At 39.8% G+C, this 21,050-nt stretch overlaps 2 protein-coding genes across 4 annotated transcripts; one reads left to right on the plus strand and one right to left on the minus strand.

The window, feature by feature from the left end:
* Positions 1-278: 278 nt before the first annotated feature.
* LOC137649383 (zinc finger BED domain-containing protein 5-like) lies at positions 279-1,666 on the plus strand. The gene is made up of 2 exons (XM_068382365.1): positions 279-702; positions 1,248-1,666. The coding sequence occupies exons 1-2, from the start codon at positions 279-281 to the stop codon at positions 1,664-1,666; spliced, it is 843 nt and encodes a 280-aa protein (XP_068238466.1).
* Positions 1,667-6,596: 4,930 nt separating this feature from the next.
* Positions 6,597-10,819, minus strand: LOC137650092 (uncharacterized). Of its 3 annotated transcripts, XR_011045910.1 has the most exons (4): positions 8,724-10,819; positions 7,677-8,201; positions 6,906-7,495; positions 6,597-6,715 (listed from the first exon to the last, which is right to left on the minus strand). XR_011045910.1 is itself a non-coding variant. In XM_068383185.1 (3 exons), exons 1-3 carry the CDS (start codon positions 10,807-10,809, stop codon positions 7,470-7,472), a joined length of 2,637 nt encoding a protein of 878 aa, XP_068239286.1. In that variant the 5' UTR covers positions 10,810-10,819; the 3' UTR covers positions 6,597-7,469. The 3 variants fall into 3 exon arrangements, 2 of the variants coding, with proteins under 2 accessions (XP_068239286.1, XP_068239287.1); XM_068383185.1 differs by having other exon boundaries at positions 6,597-7,495; XM_068383186.1 differs by lacking the exon at positions 7,677-8,201 and having other exon boundaries at positions 6,597-7,495.
* Between the last annotated feature and the right edge of the window lie 10,231 nt (positions 10,820-21,050).

A 21,050-nucleotide genomic window follows, 5' to 3' on the forward strand; every position in this document is an offset into this window, starting at 1 on the left:
AACAAGGAACTGAAGAGAGAAAAAATGAAATAAATAAGTTAAAATCGCAGTATGAAAAGTCAACTATAGTTCTTGCCAATACCATGACAGCCCAGGAGAGAACAACGGAGTGTTCACTGAGAATAGCCTGGATCTTTGGAAAACACAAGAAATCCTTCACTGACGCGGAAATTGTTAAAGAATGTTTGCTGGAAACAGCAGATACATTGTTTGATGATAAACAGAAAAATTAAATAAAAGATAGAATAAAGCAGATTCCATTATCTGATTCCACATCAATGAGGAGAACGGAACTATTGGCTGTGTATCTTATGTCACAACTTGATCAAGGACTGAGAAAAGCACCTTGTATCTCACTGGCTATTGATGAATCAACAGACAGTACCGACAATGCTCAACTCATTGTTTTTGTGAGATATTATGATGCAGGGGAGAAAAAATTTTGCCAGGACTTGTTGGGTGTGACTGACCTTAAAGGAAGAGCACGAGGAGAGGATATTTATGGATCCTTGAAAAGCATGTTAGAATCAAGAAATATTGATGTCAAATCCATCATTTCAGTGACTACAGATGGAGCACCAGCCATGGTTGGTCGAGAGAGGAGACTATTTGCAAGATTAAAGGAAGATAATCCGGACATGATAAGTTACCACAGCATAATCCACCAATCAGTTTTGTGTGCCAGTCTGGGAGATGAATATTGTGAAGTAATGGAGACTATTATGAAGCTAGTAAACTTCCTTCGATTAACGTCAGCACTACAACATCGTCTACTACTAACCTTTCTTACCGAGGTCAATGCAAGCTAAGACGATTTACTTGTGCACAATAATGTGAGATGGCTAAGTAAGGGAAAAGTTTTGGAGCGATTTTGGGCAATTAGGAAGGAGTTGCAGACTTTCCTGGAGGATCAAAACAGTTTGAAGGCAAAGGCATTTTCTGAATTTTTGAAAGATGACAAGAAAATTGAAAGTGTTGGATTTTTGGCAGACATAATGTCACATTTGAATGATCTCAATGTCAAACTGCAAGGGGAAAAACACACCATCTCCAACTTGATCTCAGCAATTCGAGCTTTCCAGAAAAAAAATTAACTTTTCAAGGACGATAATCAGAGCCAACTTTTCCATTTTTCAAGACTTGTGGAGGAACGTAAAGATGAAATAGACACCAAATATGTCCAATTTATTAAGAAGCTGATCAACAATTTTAAGGTTCGCTTTGATGATTTTGTTCTTGGAAAACAGTTGCTGCTGTTCATTCAAAACCATTTCTAGTGACAGATATCACAGAATTTTCAGTCGAAGCAAATCTCACCTGGAAATGGGTAGATGCTGCTAAAATCCAACTGAAACTTTTTGACTTTCAAGAGAATGTAGCGCTGAAAAAAGTATTCTGTGATTGTACACCAGAAACATTTTGGTCAAAAGAAGGATCCCTTGCTAATTTTCTTACTCTTCACAGATTAGCAGTGCAAATTCTCACGATGTTTGGCTCCACTTACTGCTGCGAATCTGCTTTCTCAACTGTGAATCTAGTGAAGAACAATTTTCGCTCCTGTATGACCAATGAACACCTCCACCACTGTCTTCGACTCGCTATTACTCCATTAGTACCAAAATTTCGGGAACTAGCAAAAAGCAAAAAGTGCAATTTCTCTCACTAAATTCTTGTTGTGGTGTTTTGATTTTTTTAAATTTGAAAACTCATTTTATTTTCTGAGAGGAAATGTTCATATCCTGTTATGTTTTAAAAGAGGTAATTTTTATTATTAAAATACCATAATATGAAACAGTACTTCATTTTAGAACTCTCAATTTCAGTTGTTTTTATAGAGAAAGACATTCGTCTTGCTATACTTTAGGTATAAAATATAATACTTTTATTTCCACGTTTTGAAAATTTGTATAAATAAAACAAACAGTAAATATGAAATTAATAAAAATCATGGTTTACTACCCTGTTCTCGAATTGGTTGTTTTATTTTGATGATTTCATGTAATAAAAATTTCCGGACCTATGTATACAGTGGAACTTGTCTAACTGGACCTTTCCTCATAATAGTTGAGTAGCCCTGCTCTAGGCCCTTGCAGAGAGAGTAGGTCCAGCAGGTGACACTAGGACCTAGCAGAGAGTGTAGGTCGAGCAGGTGTCTCTAGCCCCTTGGAGAGAGTCTAGATTCAGCAGGTGACTTTAGGCCCTCTCAGAGAGTGTAGGTCCAGCAAGTGTCTGTAGTCCCTCGCAGAGAGTGTAGGTCCAGCAGGAGACTCTAGGACCAAGCAGAGAGTGTAGGTCCAGTAGGTTTCTCTAGCCCCTTGCAGAGAGTGTGGGTCCAGCAAGTGATTCTAGGCCAGGGGTGGGGAACCCTTTTTTGGATGAAGGCCATCTTGCAATTCCTCAATGCCCTTTAAGGCCACATAGAATTTTGTAGGTTATTTTATCCTCCAAGTAATTTATTAGTAATCTAAAGAAAGAGTGACAGGTTTATAAAACTTTAAAGCATTACAATTTCAAATATTTGAATTAAGTACTTTATATACAAGTAATCAGTAAATGCATTACATTTAAAACTAAATTTAAAAATATTTCATTCGAGTTTGGGTAGTTTTCAAACTACCGTAAGTAAATGAATAATATCGAAAGCATGTCATTTTCAAATTACTTTAGTTATGCAAGTACGTTCTTTGTATCGAAGTGATAAATAAAATAATAATCTTTTGGAAAAGATAGCTTATAAATATCAACAATATAACCTTTTCAAATGTTCTATATTGTCAAGTAGGTACTTTTAAACAATCATACCTCATAAAAATGCCACATCCCAGTAAAGATATTGTATCTGTTTAAAAAAAAACTCAGCAGTTTTCATTGAAAAAAAATCAATTATTTGCTTTCTTGAGATGTTCAATAAATCCCTAGCTTTTAGCCATCATACCTGGAACACCATCAGTGCATAACTTATTGTAATAAGGAAGTAAAATTTAGTCCTCCCTTGTGACATTGATTATTGTTGTTAAAATGTCTGTTCCTCTTGTCCTTACGTTAAGGTTACCTAAGGGAAGATGTTTTTCATAATATCAAAACTTATCAGTGAAAGAACAAATAAAATATTTTTATGCCAAATATCTGTAACCTGTTGATTCATCTAAAACTAACATAGATCACAGCAAGGAGATGATCAAAACTGGAACTCTCTCGTCCATCATACGTTAAATCACTCACTCACTGCAACTAGTAGTTTTTCCTTGTCAGCTACAACAGCTGTTGCAGCTGACAAGGAAAAACTGCTAGGTGTGATAAATTAGGATTAATTGAATTCAAGGAAAAATTGATTCCATTACTGTACACAACTTTCCTATTGTCTGTGTGTACATATTTGTATGTGTGTACATACAGTAGAATGATTTCAAACACACAATATTCAGTGTCGAAGCAGAAATATACTACACATCCTGTACATATATCAAAGGCCGTGGAAGGCTGCACTTGATGGTCCAGAAGGCCACATGCAGCCGTTCCCCATCCCTGTTCTAGGCCCTCGCCGAGAGTGTAGGTCCAGCAGGTGATTCTAGGCCCTCACAGAGATTAATAGTCCACTAAGATACTTCAGGCCCACGCAGAGATTGTAGTTCCAGTATGTGACTCTAGACCCTTGCAGAGAGTGTAGGTCCAGTAGGTGACTCTAGGTCCTCACAGGGATTGTAGGTCAAACAGGTCTAGGCCCCAGCAGAGAGTGTAGGTCCAATAGGTAACTCTAGCCCCTTGCAGAGAGTGTAGGTTCAGCAGGTGACTCTACCCCTTGTAGAGAATGCAGTTTCAGCAGGTGATTCTAGGCCCTCACAGAGAGTGTAGGTCCAGCAGGGGTCTCTAGGCCCTTGCAGAGAGCGTAGGTCCAGCAGGTGACTCTAAGACCTAGCAGAGAGTGTATGTCCAACAGGTGTGCCTAGGCTCTTGCAGAGAGTGTAAGTCCAGTAGGTGACACTCAGCACTCACAGAGACTATAGGTCCAGCATGTGACTCTGGGCCGTTCGAGAGAGAGTAGGTCCAGCAGGTGAATCTAGGTTCTTGGAGAGAGTGTAGGTCCAGTACTTGATTCAAGGCCCTCCCAGAGAATGTAAATTCAGCAGGTGACTCTATGCCCTCACAGAGAGTGTAGGTTGAGCAGGTGTCTCTAGGCCCTCGCAGAGAGTGTAAGTCCAGCAGGTGACTATGACCTAGCAAAGAGAGTAGGTTCAGCATGTGTCTCTAGCCCCTTGCAGAGAGTGTAGGATCAGCAGGTGACTCTAGAACCTAACAGAGTGTAGGTCCAGCAGGTGTCTCCAAGTCCTTGCAGGGAGTGTAGATTCAGCAGGTGACTCTAGGACCTAGCAGAGACTTTAGGTCCAGCATGTGACTCTAGGCCGTCGCAGAGAATGTAGGTCCAGCAGGTGACTCTCGGTCCATGCAGAGAATGTAGGTCCAGTAGGTGATTCTAGGCACTCGCACAGAATGTAAATCTAGCAGGTGACTCTAGGCCCTGCTAGAGAGTGTAGGTCCAGTAGGTGACTCTAGGCCCTTGCAGAGAGTTTAGGTTCAGTAAGTGACTCTAGGCCCTCGCAGAGAGTTTAGGTCCAAAAGGTGACACTAGGCGTTTGCAAAAAGTGTAAGACCCGTTGGTGAATCTAGGCCCCCGCAGAGAGTGTATGTCCAGCAGGTGATTCTAGGTCCTCAAGCAGAGTATAGGTCCAGCTGCAGACTCTAGCGCCTTACAGAGAGTGTACATCCAATGTGTGACTACAGGCCCTGTAGGTCAAAGAGGTTACACTAGGCTCTCACAGAGATTGTAGGTCCAGCAAGTGACTAGTCCCTCAGAGAGAGTGTAAGTCCAGCACGTGACTCTAGTCCCTCGCAGAGAATGTATTTCCAGCAGGTGAATCTAGGCCCTCGCAAAGAGTGTAATTCCAGCAGATGACTCTAGGCCCTCACAGAGAGTGTACATTGAGCATGTGACTCTAGGCCCTCACAGAGAATGTAGGTCGAGCAGGTATAGGCCCTCGTAGAGTGTAGGTCCAGTCGTTAACTCTAGGCCCTAGAAGAGAGTGCAGGTCCAGTGAATGACTCAAGGCCCTCGCAGAAAGTGTATGTCCAGTATGTGACTCTAGTTCTTCACAGAGAGTGTAGGTTGAGCAGGTCTAGGCCCTCGCAGAGATAGTAGGTCCAGTAGGTGACTCTAGTCCCTCGCAGAGAGTGTTGGTCCAGCAGGGGACTCTAGGCCATCGCAGAGAGTGTATGTAGATCAGGTCTAGGCCCCAGCAGAGAGTGTAGGTCCAGTAGGTAACTCTAGGCCCTCACAGAGAGTGTAAGTTCAGTAAGTGACTTTAGGCCCTCGCAGAGAAGGCATTTCCAGTAGATGAAACTAGACATCCACAGTGAGTGTAGGTTCAGCAGGTGACTCTAGGCCTTTGCAAAGAGTGTAGATCTAACAAGAGAGTATAGGCCCTCCCAGAGATTGTAGGTGTAGCAAGTAACTCTAGGCCCTCGCAGAGAGTGTAGGTCCAGCAGGTGACTCTAAGCCTTTACATAAAGTGTAGGTCCAAGTGACTCTAGGCTCTCACAGAGAGTGTAGGTCCAAGTGACTCTAGGCTCTCACAGAGAGTGTAGGTCCAGCAGGTGATTTTAGGACATTGCAGAGAGTGAAGGTCCACTAAGGGACTTTATGCCTTCGCAGAGATTATAGGTCCATTAGTGACCCTAGACACTCGCAGAGAGTGTAAGTCCTGCAGGTGACTTTAGGCCGTCATAGAGAGTGTAGGTTGAGCAGGTCTAGGCCCCAGCAGAGACTGTAGATCCATTAGGTAACTCTAGGCCCTCACAGATTTCAAGTTCAGTAAATGACTCTAGGACCTCTCAGAGAGTGTAGGTCCAGTAGGTGAATCTACGCCCTCACTGTGAGTGTATGTTCAGCAGGTGATTCCAGGCCCTCGCAGAGAGTGTAGGTCTAGCAGGTGACTATAGGCCCTCGCAGACAGTTCATGTCCAAAAGGGGACACTAAGCGTTTGCAGAAAGTGTAAGACCCGTTGGTGAATCTAGGCCCCAGCGGAGAGTGTATGTCCAGCAGGTGATTCTAGGTCCTCATGCAGAGTATAGGTCCAGCTGCAGACTCTAGCGCCTTGCAGAGAGTGTACATCCAACGTGTGACTGTCAGGGAATTCCTCAGACATTTTTCCCTGGTAAAGATAGCACTGCTTATTTGTGATTAGGTATGGTAAAACAAATACAGAAATTTAGAAACAAAGTTTAATTACAATTTATAGTTTATTAACACCACTGTGGATTATGAAATTGAAAGATATGATACTGAAATAAAGAAATAAACAAATGATGAACAATAAAAATATTAAGTAACTTATCTGTCTGACACCCTTTTAACATCCATTACAAAAATAATAAATCACCAAAGGTCTTGTTACGAATAAATACCTCAACAATTGCTCGAGAAAAATAACCCTTACAACACAGAACATAACACAAGTCACTGTTCATGGGTCTGACATTTATCATACGCTAAATAACACCAATTTGGATTTCGGATTCAGAGTCACCTATATAACGTATGTTTCGATGTAACAGCGGGAACCTGTGATTATAGTTCGAGTATTTATAAAAAGTGCATATCTTGGTTCGGGATTGCTTAAGGTCGTGCACTGTTTCCCCAAGGGTCGAGGATTACCCTAGCTGAAAACGAAAGAACATAACTTGTGAAATTTAACAACACTTATGATTAATAACAATTCGTAAAGACTTAATTAAATATGCACTTAAACAATTTTAGATACACTTTTAAAGACAAAAATTTCAAAGATTAACACATTTCACAAAACTGATAACAATATTCCATATAAACACAAGCAGTTAATCCACTTACTGCACGGCTAGGTGATTATAACGTGACTAAAGAAAATACAAAATTTATCTTTCAAAGTCTATTATGAAACTGAAAATACAAGGATAAAATCATAAACAGAAACTTCGCAAATACGGTAACTTCAAAACCAATCAATAGATGGCGTTACTAACAAGAAATTCCCTTACAAAACCCCCCATTAAGCCTTTTATATATAAAAGGTAAATAACATGGAATTTCATAGAAAAGACAAAATACCTTAACCTCTACTTAACAAATCAGCAAATATATTATTGGTACCCTTCACATGAACAACAGAAAAAGAATAAACTTGTAATGCCAAAGACCAACGCATTAGTCTATCATTACTAGACTTTGAAGTCTCTAAATACATGAGTGGCTTATGATCACTTTCCAAGAGGAATTTTCTCCCCATTAAGTAGTACTCAAACTTCTTTATTCCCCATACTATGGCCAAGCATTCTCGCTCGATAGCTGCATATCGAGTCTCGGGGGGAAGAAGTTTCTTGCTTGCGAATGCTACTGGATAAGGTTCACCGTCTATATACTGCAGCAAAACTGCTCCTAGACCTGTAGACGATGCATCCGTTCTTAAACAGAAAATGTTATTTAGATCAGGCACCTGAAGAATAGGAGGAGAAGTTAAACAAGATTTCAGTTCATTAAATTTGCACAATGCATCTTCATCAAAATAAAATTTTTCTGAACTACCCTTCTTCAAAAACTTCGTAAGATGAATTAGTTTATCTGACAAATTTGGAATAAATCTACCATAAAAATTTACAGATCCAATAAAGCTTCGTAACTGTTTCTTGGTAGTGGGAGCAGGCATATCCAAAATAGCTCCAATTTTATCCTGTTGAGGAAAAATACCCCTTTTTTTTATTACATATCCTAAATATTGTATCTCTTCATAACCGAGGAAACACTTTCCTGGTTTGGCAGTTAATCCTGCTTCTTGCAGTCGCAATATGACTGTTTCCAAATCTGCCATATGAATTTTCCAGTCTTTGGATACAATAAAGATATTATCAAAATAGCAAACTACGAAAGAAAGACCTTTCAATACTTGCCTCATTAATCTAATATACGTCGCCCAAGCTGTGCTAAGGCCAAAAGGTAATCTTACATATTGCATTAGTCCAAGATTAGTTGAAAAGGCTGTATACTTGCGACTTTCTGGTGTTAGAGGAATCTGATGATATGCTTTGCAGATATCAAGTTCTGTAATGTACATAAAATCTGCAAACTTATGAAGATCTTGCTCAAAGCTTGGCATGGGCTCACAATCAAAATCTGTAATTGCATTTAAAGTTCTAAAATCAACAACCAATCTGTAGTTATCTTCTTTCTTTTTGACAAGCAATGCAGGAGATGAATAATTAGAAGATGATTGCTCTATTATTCCAAGATCAAGCAAACTTTGTACTTCGTCATCAAAATCCTTAGTTAAATGAGCTGGGATTGGATAATATTTACGAACAAAGGGTTCAGTAGTCTTAATCTTAATATTATGCTCTTGTAAAGAAGTTTTACCTGGTTTATCTGAAAATACATGTTTGTACTTCTGACATAAGTTACAAAGATCATCTTTCTGTACATCTGAAAGATTAGGGTTTATGTTGCACGTACTCTGATTGGTATCCACAGTTTCAATTTTCAGATAATCATCCTCATCGGCATTAATAACAGCAACTTGGTTAACATGAACAGTGTTTATCATTCCTGTCATATCTTCATCTGCTACATGTAACATACTAACATTCTCTCTACGGTAATATTTCTTCATAAGATTGATATGATACAGTCTCTTCTTACCTTCTACGTTTACCCAGTAGTCAACTGGACCATGCTTATCAATTATCTTGTATGGACCTCTCCATGAGAACTGCAATTTACCTTGTTTTTCTGGAATAAGCAAAAGTACTTCATCATCAGCTTTAAATCGGCGCTTACTACTCTTCAAATCAAAATAAGACTTATATGTACTGGAAGATATATTCATGTTTTGAACAGCCAAATCAGAAACATCGGACAACTTTTCACGTAGTTCCAAAACAAAAGAATAAAGATCAGTTTCCCCTGTAGACATATCCGAATTTGTCCATAGTTCCTTCAATATTGTCAAGGGACCTCTCACTTGACGGCCATATAAAATCTCAAATGGTGAGAAACCTGTTGTATCACTTGGAATTTCCCTCATGGCGAACAGTGCTGCTGGAAGGAAACGATGCCACTGATTATGTTTTAACTCACATATTTTCTTCAATATACTCTTTAAAATCTGGTGTTGCCTTTCTATTCTTCCATTGGCAGCAGGATGATAGGGGGTACTAAAAAGAGGTTTCACTCCTAATAACTTGTGTACTTGCAACATAAGTTCTGATCGAAATTGTGGTCCTCTGTCAGAAAGAATTTCTTTCGGCACTCCCACTCTGGAAAAAATAGATATTAAGGCTTCTGCAATGTCTTCAGATGTTATGTTCTTCAAAGCGACTGCTTCCGGGAAGCTTGAAGCATAATCTACCATAGTCAGAATATATCTATGCCCTGCTTCACTAGGAGGAGAAATCGGGCCCACTAAGTCAATAGCAACTCTATAAAATGGCGTAGAGATCACTGGTAATTTAACCATCTGAGCCTTCTCTACTTTTCCAACAAGGGAAGATTTTTGGCATACATCACAAGATTTGCAATATTTATATATGTCAGACGTCATACCCTGCCACCAGAAAATTTCATTAATCTTATTAAAGGTTTTCCTATGAGAAAAATGTCCACTTACCGGAATATCATGTGCAAGGCGCAAAACTAATTTTATGCATTTAACTGGTACAACCAACTGTTCCTTTCCCAGTAACTGAGGCTTTTTACATTTCTGTATTTTCCTGTAGAGAAGTCCATTTCTCATCACGAACTCGTACTGCAAACCATTCTTGCAACGTTTGACATCTCCAGACTGACTCATTTCTCTTGCATATTTCAAAGCTTCGCAATTCTGCTGTTCTCTAAGAAAAGATTCTTGATCAATGGATATATCAAATGGTTCTGGCAAAGAAAGAGGGTGTACAATATTTCTCCTTTTTACCTGTGCTCTTGTTACTGCATTTACGTCTATGGAAGAATCCGTATTTTTCAGAGGAAACAAATTATGGTCCTGAACACCTGGAATATTGCCTAATAAGACAGTACAGTACTTTATTGGAGCCCGAACAGCATTAACCCAACCTGTAAAGAGATTACATTTCAAATAAATCTTGACAATAGGGAATCTGTCCTTCCTGCCCAAATAATCAATAAGAGTAGAATATGAACAATTTGTTCCAGGATCAGGAATCAAATCCTCTGATACCACTACTCCTGTACAACCTGTATCTCTAAGTATTGTAGATACTGTAACACCATTCACTGTTCCACATACCATAGGTCCACATACTCCAGTGTTATTCAGAACTTGACCTATCTCAAGAGAAGATTCAGATTTCTTTTTGGGTACCTTGTTAGGATAGTTTCTCGAAATATGTCCACTCTGACCACAACCGTAACATGCAATCTTACCAGGACGTGACAAATTAGTTTTCTCTGGTTTCTCACTCGCACTGATCTTATCACTGGAACTAGATAAATTCGCATTATGCCTAAAGTACTTCTGCTCATCTTTAGGATAACATTTGTGTGCTGAAGCATATGTGTCTGCCAATGATGAATAATCCTCTGGAGTTCTAGGTTTACGCTCCTTAAGAAAAAGACGCATTTCCTTAGGTAAAGTAGACATGAACTGATCACAGACTATAATGTTTCGCAAATCTTCGTAGTCTTTCGTTACACTAAGACTATTTATCCACAAGTCAAAATTTCGAAATAACATATTCAAATATTGTTCATATGTGCTCTTGGAATCCATTTTTGCAGTTTTAAACGCAGTCCTGTACCAGTCACAAGTCTTCTTGAATCCTTTCAAAAGAGCTTCCTTCAATGATGCATAGTCACTTGTAACATCATCTGAGAGCGACGTGTAGATATCTAATGCCTTACCTCTTAAAAGTGATGCCAACTGAACTGACCAAGAGTTGAGAGAAACTGCTACCTTTTCAAACCTTACTAGGTAGGCGGTGATATCATCAGTATCACAAAATGGAAGAGGTCTTGTAGTATCCACAGCAACTGTTACATGGCTAGGGTTAGATGGTGCTCCTCTGATCTTTTGCAATTCAAGTTCATGTGCCCTCCGCTTTTCATTTTCTTCCCTCTGCTTTTCATTTTCTTCCCTCTGCTTTTCATTTTCTTCCCTCTGCTTTTCATTTTCTTCGTATTTAATCATCAAAACCCTTTCTTCTCTTTCAGCATGTCTTCTATTACGCTCATCACTATCTTTGATTTTCTTCTCTATAAAGTTCAAAAGAGCTTCATCCGAGAGTCCCATGGACAAACCTTCATCCTTCCAGAATTTATAAAATTCCATTTTAAATTATCCAGTTTTTAACCATTGCCTACAAACAACTTAATTTAAGAAACATTAAGATACCTGTTACACAATGACAATAAGCGGGAACTGAATTGTACTAGAAATAATTATTATGAATAAAGGACAATCACACACTTTCATTAAATAACAGTAACCATTCACCAAGCATCAAGATTCAACAATAAAGTTAATAAAAATAAATATGAAGTACAAAACAATAACTTTAAAATTGTCAAACCAGTATATCTCTGGAGTCAACTGGACTCTTACGTAACAACAATGTTACCGGACACTGTTTCAAGAATTCGGTTTACATTCCATTAACTATCGGAAGTCTCCCACTTGCGACCTTCCAGCCGTATTCTTAAAATGCCCACATACTCGAAATAAATTTCAGCCACTCCAATTAATTGCACTTTTATGTGTTGTAATAGAAAATAAATGACTATCACCAAACCAATCACAAAGTAACGCAGGCCAGTATTAACAAGGAAATATTTAAATTAGCCCTGGTGAGCACACCACTTAATGTCAGGGAATTCCTCAGACATTTTTCCCTGGTAAAGATAGTACTGCTTATTTGTGATTAGGTATGGTAAAACAAATACAGAAATTTAGAAACAAAGTTTAATTACAATTTATAGTTTATTAACACCACTATGGATTATGAAATTGAAAGATATGATACTGAAATAAAGAAATAAACAAATGATGAACAATAAAAATATTAATTAACTTATCTGTCTGACACCCTTTTAACATCCATTACAAAAATAATAAATCACCAAAGGTCTTGTTACGAATAAATACCTCAAAAATTGCTCGAGAAAAATAACCCTTACAACACAGAACATAACACAAGTCACTGTTCATGGGTCTGACATTTATCATACGCTAAATAACACCAATTTGGATTTCGGATTCAGAGTCCCCTATATAACGTATGTTTCGATGTAACAGCGGGAACCTGTGATTATAGTTCGAGTATTTATAAAAAGTGCATCTCTTGGTTCGGGATTGCTTAAGGTCGTGCACTGTTTCCCCAAGGGTCGAGGATTACCCTAGCTGAAAACGAAAGAACATAACTTGTGAAATTTAACAACACTTATGATTAATAACAATTCGTAAAGACTTAATTAAATATGCACTTAAACAATTTTAGATACACTTGTGGAGAATTTTTTAATGGTTATGTTCTGAGTGGGAACTTAGTCCGGGAAAGTCTCCTTATAACAGTTACATAAAGTTCAACAGGGGAGGATATGAGCACTTACTCTCGGGGCACAAACACCCTGCTAATACTTTACTGTCACAATTCACTAACCATCACTCTAAATACAAAAGGGGGAAATTTTACTGTCCAGAGGCCGAAGCACTCCACACGTAGGATTAACAATAATTTATGGCCTACTCTAGCTTTGTCAGGTCTATAGTCATCTCATTCTCAGGCTCTGTTCCGGCTCCGTCCCAGCTACCCCAATGAAATGCTGGACAGTTATTTTACGTTAATGTAAGGTAGACAAAATCCAAAATGGGAGCAGTGATGTAAAGTAGTTTAAAAGTTTAAAGATAAGGATCTTTACCTTCGAAGCAAATATATTAATGCAAAGTACCTCGCTGTTACCAGAGGCAGAAGCACTCCACACGTAGGATTAACAATAATTTATGGCCTACTCTAGCTTTGTCAGGTCTATAGTCATCTCATTCTCAGGCTCTGTTCCGGCTCCGTCCCAGCTACCCCAATGAAATGCTGGACAGTTATTTTACGTTAATGTAAGGTAGACAAAATCCAAAATGGGAGCAGTGATGTAAAGTAGTTTAAAAGTTTAAAGATAAGGATCTTTACCTTCGAAGCAAATATATTAATGCAAAGTACCTCGCTGTTACCACCTATAGACTTACTTAGGTTTTCTCTTTAAATATTGGGTACTTTGTCCCGTGATCAACTATTCATTTCACACATTAAAATAAATGAGGGAGCAAAAATACTAAGGAGGTTTAATTAACCTAATATTGATTTATTTCACAAGTTGACATTAAAACAAAACAGACATCTTAACAACACAAAAAATGGTATCGAAAGAGATGCAATTAAAATAATGAAAATGATGGGTTAGACACGTGGTCTTCAACAATAAAAAATCAAATGGGGTCTGGCACGTGGCCCACGTGACCCCGAGACTATGCTAGTCTCCAAGCAAGAAATAATAATGGAAAAATATTTACACACAATCCCACCGCACACAGTCCGAATAGTGTAATGAGCCAGGTTCCCTATCAAGTTAAAATTAGTCTAAGCTAATAAAAAATGGGGGAAAACTAAATGGCCATTGATGTAGTACCTGCACTCCTTTAAGATTAGTCCTATGCCCTTGATAGCTGTTGACCTGGTTGTCGCACTAATTTCTTGCCTGGCTCACCCCAAGAATTCTCACTGTAGCTGTAACTAGGTACATCAGGGTCCTCTTCTTCTCAATCTCTCCGACCGGCAGCAACCTTTTGTGAGTCGAGTTTTGGGAGAGAGGGGGGGGGGGGGTGAGCCAGAAGTACATGGGTTCAATGACCAGGCAGGTCAGCTAGCCAGGGCAGCTTCTCGTAGAATGGGGTCGACACTACGGTCGAAGAGATCACCTGGCTTCACCTTTCCAGACAGGTGAAGAGCTTGATGCGCGCGGTAATCCATTGAGGGTGCCATATCGGGACTTCAGGACAGGGCAACATTTTGTTGCAAGGAGTGCAGAGGAGGCAGGATTTTGTACTAAATACTCAGATAAATCTTGCTGCTCTAAGGGAGTTTATATATACAATAATCCTACCTATTCTGGCTTGCTAAAAATTAATATTCAAAATGATTAATTAGCAATGGACTGGTGCAATGGGCATACATCTTAAAATTAACAAACCTTAATTGGTATTGAGAAATATAAGATGCATTAATTCAGCAGTATTGGAATTTATTTAAAATGTGCAGTTTAGGAATTTAATCTCAACCCACGTAGTTTAAGAAAAGAACCAACATACGCCGTGGTTACACTAAGGCCCTCTAACGTGCGTATCTACGCTGTGACGTCACGAGCATGGCGTGCGCCACTGTCAACAAGTTTAGGTTAGTCCTCCCTATGTTTCGTTAAAGAAAACTAGATGTAGGAGAGAATGTTTAAGGGGTAGCTATAGTATTAGTAGAAGAGAGCTAAAAATACGATTAAAAGGAGAAGAGTGAAGAAAATTCTTCACACCCTGGGGATAAAGGGGAGAAAAAAGGGAGAGGGGTTAGTTCCGGCAAATGTGATTCAACTACTTGTTAGTATGAGTGAGATAAGCTTACTGGCTGAACGAAGAAAGAAGTTGTTCTTCAAATCAACGTCCGTTTAAAGTTAACAAAACGCCTTTAACGTTAATTGAAATCAATTGAATCAAAAGTTATACTTTCACGTGAATTTGGGGAATATTGAACCCGCAGGCAATGCTTCACGGAAGCGTTAATATAAGTAAATGATCAGTGTTAACTTGAAACGTACGATGCAATAGTAATTAAAGGATTAAAAACACTCAATTCTTCCCACCCTAGGGGTACGGATAGAGCAAACAAAACGAAAGCCAATAACGGTCGAGTTCAGCAACAAGTCAGGCCAAATGACAAATTAAAAATTATGGGGGTGAATCCCAATCCCGGTCTGACACCCAACGTTTTACATGAAATGATTTTACATATAAAATTACTGGCGTAATGAAAGCTTTGAATTCGTCGCCTGCCAAAAGGAGAAAAGTTACCTCCTTCTCGGCGTTAAAAGGTGAAAAGTTATTTGACACTAGCCTGAATGATAAATCTTGACAAACTAGGTCTATGGGGACATCGTATTTCTGACAGCTATGGTCTTGGATGTCATCTTCAAGGGAAATGTTTGCACGGTGAACATTAAAAACAAAGCTTATATTCAGCACGAGCTGAAGGATGTCAGGGGGATTATAATAAAATGACAAATTGTCAAGGCAAGAATTAAACTTACGTTTTAAAGTTAAAGCATGGGATTGATTGAAAAAATGCTGCTGAATGACGTGGCAAAAATAATAAATGCTTACAGTTGCGCCATATAAAAGTGAATGAAAATAATGAATGGCGTTCAATGTACCGTTATCCTTAAGCAAGGTGAATCGTAGACAGGCTCTAAGCTCCGGTGCTAGGTCTACATGTGTGACCTTCGCTAAATCCGCCGTCAGCGCAAAAGGTTCCTTTCTGACAACTAAAGTCTCAACCTTGCGATCACGCAGCTCCTTCTGAGAGCGAGTTTCAGATTTTGACGTGGATATTTTAGCGTCAACACGGGTAGGAGCGGAAGTTACTGGCTTAAAGATAGGACGATCAGGCAACGTGGGCACTGGTCCATGGAATGGTACGGTAACTACGGTTTTAGTTATTGAATTTACAACCGGTACAGGCCTCTGCTGGCCATCACGCACACGGTTAAGTTGTGTGGTATTTGAGCTACCACTTGGGGGGTCTATGTTAAGACGATGAATGGTATTTCCTCCGGGACGGACTGTCACCGGCGGCAAAGAAAAAGGGGGTTGAGGGTGATCATACGCTGGTGGCTTAAGGTTTGGAGATGAAGGCAGAGCAGGTGGGGCTGACACAAAATTACTAATTGTATGCCGTGTTGGCAACATAGTATTGAAATGAGATGATTGAACAGGTTGGGGTTTTAATGCAAAATTAATTACATTGTGCTTTACTGCCAAGACATTAAAAGGATCAACTAGGGGATCGTTAATAAAATTTTCAACGGGACGTGTCACTGAAGGTGTCGTCTTCGTTGAAGAAAAAGACTGATTAGGATTAATTATTAAATTAGGATGAGCCATGAGGCTGTTGAATGCAATTTCAACTTTACTCGAACAGGCAGCAAGCACTGGATAATTTGATTTGACAATAGGATGGCCGTAATGACGTCTCCAAAAATTCTTGTAATTAAAAAGTTCATCTTTTACTTTACCAATAAGGTTTTTAAAATGATTTACGGCTTCTGAACCCATGCTGGGAAAATCTACAGAAGCAAGAGCATGAAGTGCTAGGTCTGCGTCCTCACACACAAAGGTGAACGTCAACTCCTGTTCCTTAAGCCTAGCGTTAATCTCCTCTGGGCTCAGCGTTTCCGCCTTAGGCGGTGGAGGGTTGTTTACGTTAAACATGAAGTCCGCCATCTTGGAATGACCACGTTTTGATGAACGGATTCGTAAAAGCAAACAAAGGGTAACTGAATTTTCAAAAGAAATGTAAAAATGAAACTTTACACATTTACTAGCGTGGCAATTGAATATTTAAATTTACTCATGATGAGAAAAAAGGGTTAAATGACAACACAAAGGTAAATAACAAAACTACTTTAAAATTCAAAGTGACCGGGTCCAACAAAGCAGACGATGCCCAGGTCACGTGACTTTAGACTTTGCTAAAATGAATTATATACGCACGTGGCGATAATGACTAATTAATTTACTTTAAAGTAGAACATATTAGAAAGCACACGGGCTTATGAATGCAAAGACTCAAGTTAAAAGTTAAAATAACAGGTGGAGGCTGACACTGTTGTGACGATTTCACAATTACGGGCGCACTAAGGCAGCCACTGAACTACTCAAAATGTAGATTGGCGCACAAGGCAGCGACTTAGTTTTTAAAGTGCACTCTCTTGGAGGCTAAACAAAATGAAATTTCCCTCACGCGGAGGTAAAACAAAAATATCCTCGCAAAAGGACAAAAACAATATTTCCTCGCTAAAGGAAATTAAATGAACTACACGAAGTTATTTACTTACGGTAGCAACCAATTACTAACCCTTAGTTTGGGCTGTAAACAAGATCCGCCATCTCGGAACAAACACGTGGAATGAAACGGACTTGGTGAAATTCAGTTTCTACGTTACTCGTAAGAAGACTTAAAATTATGTTACGCCAATTCGCTCTTTAGGACAAGGACACGTGCTAGGTATACGGTGATGTTAGTTAAAAAGGTTAAGGTTGGTTAGGGAAGGTAAACGACACAAAGGAAGGTAGACCAAGGTACAAAATGTTACAAATTAGATGCTTAGCTAGCAAAATTAGTTGACAGGACGAGTACACCGGCGCTCTAGCTGAGCAGTAAACACGGGCGTCTGAACAACAAAAAACCTCAGTTCAAGTAGCTTAGAACTTTCTGGTATAAGTGGATTCCGCCACAACACGTGGGTGAACGGATCCGAGACAGAGTGAAGTTCCTACGACAAATTCTAGTCTTTCTGTAGAGAACATTCAAGCAACAAATTAACCTGGTTACGTAGCTCTTTCCTTAAACACGTGGTCGATACAAAAAGATCATGTTGATTACAAATTTCTCTTCCCAATTAAAGTCTGGGCATTACACATTCGACAAACTGGCTGTGTGCGTGTGGGTAAGTGATATAGCGAGTTACTATATGCTTAATCAAGCTGATTAATTACGTTAATGCTTCATAAGTCAAAGGTAAAAGATCCGGTTCGAAGGACCACTCGTGTGGAGAATTTTTTAATGGTTATGTTCTGAGTGGGAACTTAGTCCGGGAAAGTCTCCTTATAACAGTTACATAAAGTTCAACAGGGGAGGATATGAGCACTTACTCTCGGGGCACAAACACCCTGCTAATACTTTACTGTCACAATTCACTAACCATCACTCTAAATACAAAAGGGGGAAATTTTACTGTCCAGAGGCCGAAGCACTCCACACGTAGGATTAACAATAATTTATGGCCTACTCTAGCTTTGTCAGGTCTATAGTCATCTCATTCTCAGGCTCTGTTCCGGCTCCGTCCCAGCTACCCCAATGAAATGCTGGACAGTTATTTTACGTTAATGTAAGGTAGACAAAATCCAAAATGGGAGCAGTGATGTAAAGTAGTTTAAAAGTTTAAAGATAAGGATCTTTACCTTCGAAGCAAATATATTAATGCAAAGTACCTCGCTGTTACCACCTATAGACTTACTTAGGTTTTCTCTTTAAATATTGGGTACTTTGTCCCGTGATCAACTATTCATTTCACACATTAAAATAAATGAGGGAGCAAAAATACTAAGGAGGTTTAATTAACCTAATATTGATTTATTTCACAAGTTGACATTAAAACAAAACAGACATCTTAACAACACAAAAAATGGTATCGAAAGAGATGCAATTAAAATAATGAAAATGATGGGTTAGACACGTGGTCTTCAACAATAAAAAATCAAATGGGGTCTGGCACGTGGCCCACGTGACCCCGAGACTATGCTAGTCTCCAAGCAAGAAATAATAATGGAAAAATATTTACACACAATCCCACCGCACACAGTCCGAATAGTGTAATGAGCCAGGTTCCCTATCAAGTTAAAATTAGTCTAAGCTAATAAAAAATGGGGGAAAACTAAATGGCCATTGATGTAGTACCTGCACTCCTTTAAGATTAGTCCTATGCCCTTGATAGCTGTTGACCTGGTTGTCGCACTAATTTCTTGCCTGGCTCACCCCAAGAATTCTCACTGTAGCTGTAACTAGGTACATCAGGGTCCTCTTCTTCTCAATCTCTCCGACCGGCAGCAACCTTTTGTGAGTCGAGTTTTGGGAGAGAGAGGGGGGGGTGAGCCAGAAGTACATGGGTTCAATGACCAGGCAGGTCAGCTAGCCAGGGCAGCTTCTCGTAGAATGGGGTCGACACTACGGTCGAAGAGATCACCTGGCTTCACCTTTCCAGACAGGTGAAGAGCTTGATGCGCGCGGTAATCCATTGAGGGTGCCATATCGGGACTTCAGGACAGGGCAACATTTTGTTGCAAGGAGTGCAGAGGAGGCAGGATTTTGTACTAAATACTCAGATAAATCTTGCTGCTCTAAGGGAGTTTATATATACAATAATCCTACCTATTCTGGCTTGCTAAAAATTAATATTCAAAATGATTAATTAGCAATGGACTGGTGCAATGGGCATACATCTTAAAATTAACAAACCTTAATTGGTATTGAGAAATATAAGATGCATTAATTCAGCAGTATTGGAATTTATTTAAAATGTGCAGTTTAGGAATTTAATCTCAACCCACGTAGTTTAAGAAAAGAACCAACATACGCCGTGGTTACACTAAGGCCCTCTAACGTGCGTATCTACGCTGTGACGTCACGAGCATGGCGTGCGCCACTGTCAACAAGTTTAGGTTAGTCCTCCCTATGTTTCGTTAAAGAAAACTAGATGTAGGAGAGAATGTTTAAGGGGTAGCTATAGTATTAGTAGAAGAGAGCTAAAAATACGATTAAAAGGAGAAGAGTGAAGAAAATTCTTCACAACACTTTTAAAGACAAAAATTTCAAAGATTAACACATTTCACAAAACTGATAACAATATTCCATATAAACACAAGCAGTTAATCCACTTACTGCACGGCTAGGTGATTATAACGTGACTAAAGAAAATACAAAATTTATCTTTCAAAGTCTATTATGAAACTAAAAATACAAGGATAAAATCATAAACAGAAACTTCGCAAATACGGTAACTTCAAAACCAATCAATAGATGGCGTTACTAACATGAAATTCCCTTACAGTGACTACAGGCACTGTAGGTCAAAGAGGTTACACTAGGCTCTCACAGAGATTGTAGGTCCAGCAAGTGACTCTAGTCCCTCAGAGAGAGTGTAAGTCAAGCACGTGACTCTAGTCCCTCGCAGAGAGTGTATTTCCAGAAGGTGAAACTAGGCCCTCGCAAAGAGTGTAATTCCAGCAGATGACTCTAAGCCCTCACAGAGAGTGTACGTTGAGCACGTGACTCTAGGCCCTCACAGAGAATGTAGTTCCAGAAGGTGACTTCAAGCCCTTGCAGAGAGTGTAGATCTAGCAGGTGACTCTACAGTAGTCCCTTGAAGTGCGTGTAATTCCAGCAGGTGACTCTAGGCCCTCGCAGAAAGTGTAGCTCCAACAATTGACTCTAGGCCCTCACAGAGAGTGTAGGTCCATCAGGTGACTCTAGGCTGTCACAGCGAGAGTAGGTATAGAAAGTGATTCTAGGCCTTCGTAGAGAGTGAAGGTCCACTACGGGACTTTTGGCCCTCATAGAGAGTGTAGGACTAATAGGTGACTCTACGCCCTCGCAGTGTAGGTCCAGCATTTGACTAGGCATTTACAGAGAGTATTAGTAGAGCAGGTCTAGGCCCCCCCAGAGACTGTAGGTCGAGCAGGTATAGGCCCTCGTAGAGTGTAGGTCCAGTCGTTAACTCTAGGCCCTAGAAGAGAGTGCAGGTCCAGTGAGTGACTCAAGGCCCTCGCAGAGAGTGTATGTCCAGTATGTGACTCTAGTTCTCCACAGAGAGTGTAGGTCGAGCAGGTCTAAGCCCTCGCAGAGATTGTAGATCCAGTAGGTGACTCTAGGACCTCGCAGAGAGTGTAGGTCCAGCAGGGGACTCTAGGCCATCCGAGAGAGTGTATGTCGATCAGGTCTAGGCCCCAGCAGAGAGTGTAGGTCCAGTAGGTAACTCTAGGCCCTCACAGAGAGTGTAAGTTCAGTAAGTGACTTTAGGCCCTCGCAGCGAAGGCATCTCCAGTAGATGAAACTAGACATCCACAGTGAGTGTAGGTTCAGCAGGTGACTCTAGGCCTTCGCAAAGAGTGTAAATCCAACAAGAGAGTATAGGCCCTCCCAGAGA

This window comes from Palaemon carinicauda, chromosome 11, assembly GCF_036898095.1.
Source record: "Palaemon carinicauda isolate YSFRI2023 chromosome 11, ASM3689809v2, whole genome shotgun sequence".
In the NCBI taxonomy this organism is placed as follows: domain Eukaryota; kingdom Metazoa; phylum Arthropoda; class Malacostraca; order Decapoda; family Palaemonidae; genus Palaemon; species Palaemon carinicauda.

Excerpts from the sequence above, each read along its gene's own strand:
- LOC137649383 (XM_068382365.1), top strand. The coding sequence starts at position 279 with ATGAGGAGAACGGAACTATTGGCTGTGTATCTTATGTCACAACTTGAT. Across the intron at positions 703-1,247 it reads CAGTCTGGGAGATGAATATT|TTGCTGCTGTTCATTCAAAA; the intron begins GTGAAGTAATGG and ends CTTGGAAAACAG.
- LOC137650092 (XM_068383185.1), bottom strand. The coding sequence starts at position 10,809 with ATGGATTCCAAGAGCACATATGAACAATATTTGAATATGTTATTTCGA. Across the intron at positions 8,202-8,723 it reads CTACTGGGTAAACGTAGAAG|ATTTTGATTGTGAGCCCATG; the intron begins GTAAGAAGAGAC and ends ATGCAATTACAG. Across the intron at positions 7,496-7,676 it reads TGGATCTGTAAATTTTTATG|AACGGATGCATCGTCTACAG; the intron begins GTAGATTTATTC and ends TTTCTGTTTAAG.